At 36.8% G+C, this 10,828-nt stretch overlaps 1 protein-coding gene across 1 annotated transcript in view; it reads right to left on the minus strand.

The window, feature by feature from the left end:
* Positions 1-5,194, minus strand: part of LOC145694782 (uncharacterized) — an 81,371-nt gene extending 76,177 nt beyond the window's left edge. Inside the window, exon 1 of the mRNA XM_081771415.1 lies at positions 4,812-5,194. Coding sequence (XP_081627541.1) covers positions 4,812-5,082 — 271 coding nt within the window. The 5' untranslated portion in view covers positions 5,083-5,194. The remainder of the gene's footprint in view (positions 1-4,811) is intronic.
* Positions 5,195-10,828: the final 5,634 nt, after the last annotated feature.

Here is a 10,828-nt window from a genome sequence, read left to right on the forward strand (position 1 = left end):
CGGGCTCGGGTCGAGCCCGCAGGCTTAGGCGCAACCCGACCTGCAGGCCAGATTCGGGGCTACAAAGCATGTATCACTTCGGTCCCGGGCCGGGCTAGGGCCGTGAATTTTTAAATATACAACCATAGTTCTCGGGCCTTTTCGGGATTAACTTTGTAAATATACTGTACAACGATAAATCACCGTTCTTTCTGGGTCGTTCTTTCTGGAGAACTTTTAAAGCACAACTGCAAAATTAAACCTCGAAGTGCTGTAAATAAAAATACAATTTTGCGTTAATTACACTGCTCTACAATGATTTTGCTGTTTGCAAACTATTAAGGTTTTCTTAATGTTTTTGACCTGAGAAATCCAAAAATGTAGTTAGTTTTACCCTATCACGTACAGTTTTCCTAAAATACAGAGGAGGGGGAGAGGAAAATAGCCGTATAAATGTATATTTAGGAAGAAGTACTGATTATAATTACAAACATAATTAGAAACTTTCGATGCCATATCCGTCTGATTATCTTTGAATTTGTAATAAAAGACGTGCAGTTACTTATTCTGCTAAAATAATTAAAAAAAAAACTGTATAGTATCTGGTAGCACTAAATGATATCATAACGCGTCACACGTTGGGAACGCAATAATAGCGCTGTGTAAGCTGTGATTGCGAGAACTATAATGCAGAGGAATGGAGGCTTTTCATTGATTCCAACAAGAGAAGTTTGAACGGTCTGCTTCACAACAGCAACCAACAACCCTCTCTATACCTATTGTTCGTTCTGTGCATTTAAAGGAGACTTACGAAAATATGGAGATGTATTTTTTTTAACAATAAAACACGAGAATCATCAGTGGTTATTGTGTGGCTATCAGAAGGTGATATGTATGCTTCTTGAACAACAGTAAGGGTACACCAAATATCCATCACATTTTGCGAATGGAACAGCAGAGAGCGCGATGAACATTGGACTCAAATTGATTGGCCTGTCAGGGAAATCCGCAATATAGGAAGTAAAAATGTGAAAAATATCTCCCTCGTAGACCCTTCAAAAGTAATATTACCACCCAGCATATTAAACTGTGCCTAATCAAATAATTTGTCAAAGTTCTGAATAAAGATGGGCAGTGATTCCAGTGTCTAGTGACAAAATTCCCAGAACTTTCAAGTGCTAAGTTAAAAGAAGGAATATTCATTCGTCCTGAAATCAGAAAGTGTCAGATCAGTCAGACTTTGAACATTGTATAACGAGTTTGAAAAGGAAGCATGAAGTGCATTCTAGGATGTGCCATAATTTTCTCGGGAACAACAGAGACGAAAATTACAAGTATATTGTGTCTAATATGCTCCAGAAGTTTAAAACATTAGGGCACAAAATGAGTCTTAAGATTTATTTTTTGTATTCACATTTAGACAGCTTTCCTTCTAATTTCGGTGATTAAAGTGAAGAACATTATGAAAGATTTTACCAGGACATCAAAGCAATTGAATTCCACTATCACGGACGTTAGAGAACAACAATGTATGCGGATTATTGTTGGACGTTGGTAGGTGAAGATTCACGAACTACTCACAAAAGGAAGTCTAGTTTTAGGAGCTTCCAAGTAAAAGGGCAGAGACAAAAATGAGGTAAGTTGTTTATCAATGACCTTCAGCGACGTAAATACGCTAGTTGTCACCTGGGAGCAAGAACGCGCCTTAGCGCCTCCCTGACCAACTAAACCAAAACGCTCCCCCAAATATTTGCCCACTTTGGGCAATTCCAATCCGGCGCCCCGAGCACAAACCTCGTTTGCCCCTCTAGTTACGTCACTGATGACCTTAATTATTTAGAATATCGATGATCAGATTAGTTATGACGCAAAATAATGTTCCTTTGTTAAAAATATGTAGTCATAATGTTACTCTGTATTAGAAGCGTTGCTATGTAAATAGCACAATTTACGCAATCATGTTTTCCGATTTGTGAAAAAACCTGCCGTGATGGGGGGAAAACTAATTTTATTTTCGTAATTAGCAACCTTAAATTATATAAAATTAGGTGTCAAATCAAAAACAGCTTTCAAGAAGTTTTATTTTGTCGAGCAGTGTTATTAAGCTTCTGCAATTCGAGCTTACTTCGGGCTCATTTGCTTATTACACGAGCACGGGCTAAATCCTAAAACATTTCGGGCTCGGGTCTGGTCTCACATTATAAACTCATGAGACGGGCCCGGGATAAAAATTCCGAATCGTGCAGACCTGTAGATGGAAGTGATAAAAATAAACTATTCCCAGTTTTAACGTTCATCAAGATAGAACAAAAACGGCAATAGATGGCGAGAAGCGGTTTTCTGTAATCGATTAAGCATCCCAAGAATACATTTCATCTCTTCACCCTTAACTCTCTACTAAAACTGGAAGTGATACCACCTACACTTTCAATATTGATGTACGGGCATAAAACGATACGAGATAAGTGTTGAAATCGATTTAGCGTTCTAAGAATAGATGCTGTCTTCTCTCTTAATCCTCTATTCAAACCGTAAAGGGCAAAATATCGACCACTTTCGCTTTCAACATTGATCACTATAGGGTTATAAAAAAAAAAGAAGAAAAAAAGAAAAGAAAAAAGAAAAGAAAGAAAGAAAGAAATAGATAGCAGGAAACGGGTTTTTTACAATCAATGAAGCGTCCCAAAAACACGCTAACTACTAAAATTAGAAGTGGTAGAAATCTACTACTATTCTCGACTTCAATATTAATTTGAGAAACTATCACGCCATACAAATCAAACTCTTTCACGTGGAGTTAGCATACGCGTTAATCCCACGTTAAACTGTAGGTCCACGTCTCATATAGCCTCGCTGCTGAAAGGGACTCTAAACTTAAAAAAATACAAATCAATCATTCACGTGGTATACACGTGACACTGCTCTTTGTGGTGGACAAACACCGTGTGTGGGTTTTCTCCGGGTTCTCCCGTTTTCTTCATTCCACCATTTCACTCATTTGTCATTACCACAGTCTCCTTTAGCCTAGCCCAGTGGTTCTCAAAGTGGAGTCCGCGGGACCTAGCAAGGGGGTCCGCGATGCCTAAAAATTAAAATGTGTTGTAATAAAATGGATCTCACAGGTCTCACGCAAGAAGTCTTTTTAAGGTTAAAAAACTGCAGCTGTGGACAGTACGAGTACAAAACAATAACTATTAATCATTTTCAGTTCTCAGGGATTTCATTGATTCTTCAGGTGAAAAACTCTCTACTGAAATACACAAAATACTTGTAGGACACTTAAGAGCAGTAGCTACAAATTTTCGAGAGTATTTTCCTGAAGTACAACCTGGTAATGGTTGGATTGAAAATCCTTTCGCTAATCTAGAAATCCATGGCATACAAGACATGAATCTCTCTAACACAGAACAAGAACAAGCTATTGGAACTACCTTGCGATATTTAATGGCAAAACGTTTTCAAAGAACATGAACTTTGTAGCTTTTGGTTGCGTGTGCGTTGTGAGTATAAAGAATTGTCTAAAAAGGCATTGCAACATTTCATGCCTTTCTCTACCACTTACTTATGTGAGCAGACTCTTTCTGCCCTTTGCAGAATTAAAACCTTAAACCGAAATCGTCTTAATGTGGAATCGGACCTAAGAATGATGGTAACAAAATTTATTCCAGATTTCAATGCAATTATAGAAAAAAAAAAACACAAAAAAATTCATTCCTCACATTTGAGAACATTGTTTATCAAGTAGATGTCCTTTTAAAAACAATACAGTAATTCTCAGTCTCCAATGTTAATGTATTTTCTATTGAAATTTCGTTCACTAATACAATTTCACTAATTTTCTTTTAATACAATCATGTATCTATAGAATAAATTACTTATTGGATTATTTTTTTTTTTATCTCTTTCTTGTTAGTGGGAATTCTAATTAGTATAATTTTTTAATACCATGTGAAATTTCAGATAGCATTGCAAAGAGGTACGCAGATCACTTTCCGAATTAACAGGGGTCCACGTTATCGGAAAGTTGAAGAACCACTGGCCTAGCCGGCATAAACGTGGGACGTAAAACTTAAGGAGAGACATGACACTGCTACTTGATATAATACAACTCGGATTCAGCATCTTTAGGTCTTCGTACTTTCGCAGCAGCATAGAATGGCAGTTACCTTCAGTCAGTAGTAGTACATTGTAAGATTTACTTATAAAATCAGTGTGTTCAGAGAACTTCGAAATAAATAATATTTCCCACGAATAACTATTACTTTGTTTTGTAATCGATTCTTAATACTGGTACATTATTTTCTATATGTAAAAATAGGAATTATTCTATATTTTCTATGATTTAGAAGAAATATATTTTAAAAATAGAGCAGCTTTTATGTTATTTTCGCCCTAGCAAAGCCATAAGTATATTCTTAAAGAAAGAAAGAAAAAAATAAAGATCATTAGCCATTAAACATTTATTAAGCATTTAAAGCTTGATCGGCCATCTTGGCAAAATATCTTAAAGGCACTCAGCGAGAATTAAATGGCCTTTAACTCTGGCCATTATGAATCATGATCAGAGTGAAGGGAAAATTTTTAAAGAGAAGCAGTCTTATGGATTTTTCTTTTAATACAATGATGGAAAGAGAGAGAACGAGAGAAGAGGGGAAGAGAGGGAGCAATTATGGATTTTATTTTAAATCATTAAGGAGAGTGAACATTTATGACGGAAGTTAATTAAAGTGCAAAGGAAGGAGGGGGGGCTAAAAAAATATAAATGAGGAAAGGATTAAGCGGTTTGGATATTGAGAATAGGGAAGATATATTTTTCTCTTTTTAAACCTCACCTGGAGCTGAGCGTTTGAATCGCAGATACTCGGTGCGCATGTTCGCCATCTTGCGTTGTAGTTCTTTACCATCCCTGTGAAATCCCATCTCTCGTAGCCTGGCTGCGATCGAATCCCAGACGCGGCCGTGACGATACGAATTCTCGAATTGGAACTGAAATTCGTCGGCGCTCCATAGCTCCAATAACGAGAGAGTCTCTTCATGGGTGAAATTTCTTCCGCGGCGTCCCGGAACATACAGACTCTCCACTTTGGCTATTGATATGTCCATGATTGATAATTTATCTGTCACGCTCGTGTCAGTGGCCCCAGGGTGCCACGGGGGAAGACACACAAAAAACCACACTTCAACTGCACCACCACTTAAACTGAGTCTTTCTTGCTTTAAACGTCGGTGACAGTGTTGCTAGCTGTATACGTGTATTTAGACTCTAGATTCGTTAGAGAGAGAGAGAAAGAAAGAAAGAAAGAAAAAAGGTTTCAGAGAGAGAAGAAACGGAGCAGGTTAGCTGATGATCTGCATAGTTCATGCAGTCACGAGCTCCGGCATTTTTGTAAAGAAATAGGAAACAAAGAGAAAGAAAATACGAAAGGAAAAGTAGTACTGAAAGAAGGAAATCAATGAATACACAGTTACTGTACAGCGCTTCTTACTGGACTAGGGAGCGGCATTTGGTAGATCTTGTCGTACATAACCTCGCTGCTGAAAAAAGGAATCAAATACAAATAAATACAATACAAACAAATCAGTAGCCATGCTATGACAGAATGGTTCATAATCGAGCGATGCCGGTTAGTGAATTCGAGCATTCTCAATCCAACTTAGTGATATTATACTCTTGAGTACATATGCGAACATTCCTGCCTGATCACTATATATATATATATATATATATATATATATATATATATATATATATATATATATATTGTAAACAAAATCGTATCTGTTTGCTTTCTCGCGTTTTCCCCTTTCCTCCCAATTTATTATTCCACCAAATATTTCATGAACATTGACAGTGGCGGAAATAAAAAATAAAAACTGAAGGGGGCTGCAAGAACCCAGACTATGATTTGTATATTATGAGTTTGGTATAAACTTTTTAAAAAATTATAAATAATAGCTATTTTTTCTGTCATCCAAAAAACTAGGGTCCTAGATTCCCCGGCCCCGGGATAGGTCCGCCACTAAATATATTGATTTTAATTAATCACCCATCTCCTTTGGCGTAATCGTGGAACGTAAAACTAAAATTTTCATTTCACTTCAATTTCATGAAAATCAATATTATAATTTTCATATTACTGCCTACAAAAGCGTCTTTTTTATTAGGTAATGTGTGGTCAGCGCATTGAGTACCATTGTCGTTTGGTTTTTCTGCCTTTCTTAACTATACATATACTTTTATATCTACCTGTTAATACAAGTAGCTGATTCAATACCGAAAATGTTCTTTTACTAGAATCCAACCTGAAACTACGCGCCCCAAGCAACAATACAATTATGCACCACATAAATACGAACTTATTCCTAATTATTTATTAATACATTATATTAAATTATTTTGTAATAGTTTCCCAAGCCATCCTTAGGTATCTTAGTAACACCTAAGGGAACACTAAGTTGTCTCTTGTTAACGCAATAAACATAATCATACTATTGCTTGTATAACGTCTGGTATTCAAAAATGGCTTCAACTAATTTAAATAAGGGTAGCGGTAGAGGAATCCAAGTTTTAGATCGAAACAGAGTGTAATGTCTTGCTTCTTACTTGTGAAGATAAGTTGAGGCTTGTTTGGAGCTACCAACTAGCAGTGTCACGTGAACACCTCATGAAGGTGTTTGGTTTGTATACTGTGATATTATCTTCATATTAAAACCGGAAGAGGTAGTAGATTTCAACACTTCCGGTATTAGTAGAGAAATTAAAGTGGAGATGGAATATATTCTTGGGACGCTTAATTGAATGCAGAAACCTACTTCTCACTATTTATATTAATTACCGTTTTTTACTCTATTGCGATCAACATTAAAAGCGGAAATAGTTTATTTCTACCACTTCTGGTTTGAATAGAGGTTTAAGAGAGAAGATGGTATCTGCTATTTAAAAAAAAAAAACTTGGCGTTACAGTCCATTTTGTGGACCGAAGCATACTCCAGCGCCATCCGCTAGCGACCAGCTAAACTACGCCCAGCCTAGCTGCGACGCCCTCTCTCTAACAGGCACATCAGGAGCTTTCTAGGATCTTGTTTTCATGTGACTCCCCAGTTTGCTTCACAACGCTGGGTGGACGTCGAAAATTGAGAAGCACTGGCCGGGAATCGAACTCGGGACCACGAGGACGTGAATCCAACGCTCGAACCACTAGACTACGCTGTCTCCAGGTATCTACTCTTATGAAAAATTCGATTTGAAGGAAACGCTTACCGTTTCTACTCTATAGTGATCAACATCGAACCGGAAAAGGTTGATTTCTGGCACTTCCGGTTTAAATATTACTTCCATGAATGAATTGGATGCTTAACTTTTGATCCTCTACATCCTGGTCAAAATTGATGGTGATTCATCCATTAGTTCTTGAGATTTCTTGTGTCCCGGACGGACGAAAACACAGAGAAATATGGTAGATATACAGGGATTAATAGGGTTCACCGACTTTGATAAACCAAAGTTCTTATTAAAAACGCGTTGACATTAAAAGGAAGACATGTGACTTTGTTATCACATCATAAGCATTCCATTGAGGCGTCTGCTATAACTATTCTCCTCGATGAAACGGTAATTAACAGAGGATGCTTCAAGGAATATTTACGTTGTAGCTGCAGGATATTCTATCACGTCTTCCGCTAGATATCAACTAGTTTTTTATTTTGTTCCTCATTTTGTTCCAAGTACACTTCATTAATTACTTTTGCTGCAGTAAGTATAATAAATAAGCCCAAATTTCGACAGCAGACTACTAAAAAGTATATTTTCTTCTCTTTGCTATGCATTTCCACTCAAAAAGTTTTTGAGTTAACACGCCTGTATACATGAATTACTAATCTCAAATTTCCATATATGAGGCGCCTAGTATCAAAAGTTGCCAAATCCATTTTTTTAATCGAAATTGAGTTATATATTGCTTATTATATGTTTGATCTAAAGGAATTTCATGGAAACAAAATTTTGCTTAAAAGCTTAATATTTCATACTAAAAAAACTAGCTCAATTATGGGGCTTTGTACGCGTGTATATGGAGCTTCACTGCACGTTTTGCGAGATTACTCAAAACTAAGCGAAATGAATGTGGCGGATTTTGATATTAGGTGTCTCATATATTGTTGAGCCACAGAAGATGAAAACTGACCACCCTACCTCTGTTTTATTGTTTTAGTGTCCATGCCTATCTACTCGTACATTAAATAGGGAGAGTAGAGCCTTCTTTTAGTGAGAAGCTACATATGAGACCAACATATGGAAGTGTTTTCAATTTAATGTCGGAATAATTAGTTTTTTTTAAAAAAAATGCTTTGATTTCACTTATTTCTTTGATTTATTTTGAAGTGTAAGTCTAATTTTCAACATTGAAGCTACATTAGGTGACACCTTACGTGACAAACCACATGAGCTGAGACCGGGAAACGAATCCAGGTCTCCCACACCGAAGACGCATATGTTAACAAGTTTTCTTTTTATATCGCCCCAACCGTGACATGTGTCTCTATGGTCTTCTAATTAACCTTATTCAATCAAATACGACAAAAAGAGACACGAACACAGAAACTTCGACGACAGTTAAACAAGCCTATCCTCTTCAGAGATGTTCGAACTCCCTTATGGATTTCACCTTACAGTCATCAGTTCAACATGTCAAAGAGTTCGTCTACAGCACATCGGCTATTTAGCCTCTGGTTAGAGTAAAACTTCATAGCCACATAAAAGCTATCATATTTCTTGGCAAAGAAAGTTTGAAATATAGAACTTTATTTCTTCGTAGAATCTGAATTGGCTTGATAAAATTTTGTGAATGAAGTATCTCTTTATAAGTTCATCAAAATCTTAGGATATACTGTTACGCAAAATTCAACATGAGAGATACTAAATGATCATATTGTTATAAATGCAAACTGACATGAAGAAGCTAAACAGCTTAGTAGAATTTGATAAATAAGACTTCGATGAATTCAGCACAATCTCAAAACTCCCATTGGGCATGATAGCTGCCCCATAGACCCCATGATGACTTTTTTTCTTGCTCCAAAGCAAGTTTCGTCGTCTCTGACATTGGTCTTAAGTCGTCAGCAAAATTCAGTATGTAATGGTCAACGTTGTTCAAATATTTGACAATGTAGAAATTAGGTTTATATTTAATATTACTAGTTATTCCTATCACCCTTCAACTAGCCTCAAAATTGCTTGCATGCGAGCGTCATCTTCGGCGTCATGTAAGACAGCCAATGTTAACTATTGGCTTGATTTTGAACTATTATAAATTAGCGTAACTGACAGACTGAGATGTCTTGCTATTATAAGAAATTAAAATTATCTAAATTCTATATTTCTCCTAGACGTGTATGCAACCTGTAGCTCTTCAATGTTTTGAGAGTTTGCATATTAGTGCTGCTCACAGGCTGACGCCTTTTACTTTTATAACAAGTATTTCTTGGACACTAAAGGGACTGTGATTTTTTTTAATATTTCTTGCATGAATATTTTTCCTTCCTCTACTAGATATAGGGAAAGAAAGTTGAACTTTCCTATTATGAATTAGGTCTCAAGATATTTCAACGTTCCTCTGATCCTAATTAACATCTACTGTAGGAACACGCACAAGACAATAGTTAAGGCTGTTCTCGTATCGAAAATGTGTCATGAGAGTGTGGATGTCTCATTTTGAGAACTGTATCTGCTTCTGTTAGAAAAGTGTCTCGAATCTTGTCAAGAAATTTCTGTCTTGTCAGAATCGGATATAAAAACTTGTAGGCGGAAGAATTGTAACACTAACCACACGTTAATCCTTTTCAAAATCGCTATTATTGGGGCCGCGGTGGCTCAGTGGTAGAGCGTTCACCTCTGGTGCTAGGGGTTTCGGGTTCAAACCCTGCTCCCGCCAAGTGAACTTTGTGGTGGACAAACACCGTGTGCGTGGGTTTCCTCGGGGTTCTCCCGTTTCCTCCCACTTTCTTCATTCCACAATTTTCATTCATTACTCATTATCACCGTCTCCTTTAGCCTAACCGGCATAACAGTGGGACGTAAAACTCAAAATTTCATTTCATTTTCAAAATAGCTATTAGAACTAAAAGTGTCTCAATTAACGCACGTCAGTGAGTAAAATCTTTTTATACACTCTATGTTTTGTTTGTAGAATTATCACTGCTAGTAGGGTATCTCTATGATGACAACTCTACAGTGCTACCATTCGGCATAAGTGGCAAAACAAATTATATAGCATTAAATACAAGTCCATTGGTACTCATATATGGGGGAAGAGGCGAGAACTTCAATTCCTTTCTTGGTCTTGGTAGACGAACCCTTTGTTTATGTAATTTTGATTTCAGTTTTACATTTTGCCCTTGAGGCTATGGGGACGGATGATTTCGAGAGAAATTGATGAAATGAGTGTGTGTCAGGAAAGGGAAAATCTACGATATTTTTATCACGTGCCCTGGGATCGAACCAGAGACCCCTAGCACCAGAGGTAAGTGTTCTGCCACTGGTTCTCTACATTTTCTCAGTACTTTAAATACTAAAGATTATTTTTTATTATTTAGAAACAATTATAGAATTTTACGTAGATATAATAACACACAGAGGAAGAAAAAAACATGTACTCTTTTCCAAAAGGAAACAAAAATGAAAAGGAAAGGAAGGTAATAATTGAAATCTTTGTTTTACGTCCCATGATTGGTGGAACGAAAATGTGGAAGGAGACGGGAGTACCCACGGATATGATCGAACCAGGTACCTCACGCACTAGAAATGAGTACTCTACCATTAAACCACCGTGTCCCCTACACTTTTTTCATTACT

The sequence above is a fragment of the Thermobia domestica genome, chromosome 9 (genome assembly GCF_964235325.1).
Source record: "Thermobia domestica chromosome 9, izTheDome1.hap1.1, whole genome shotgun sequence".
NCBI lineage: Eukaryota > Metazoa > Arthropoda > Insecta > Zygentoma > Lepismatidae > Thermobia > Thermobia domestica.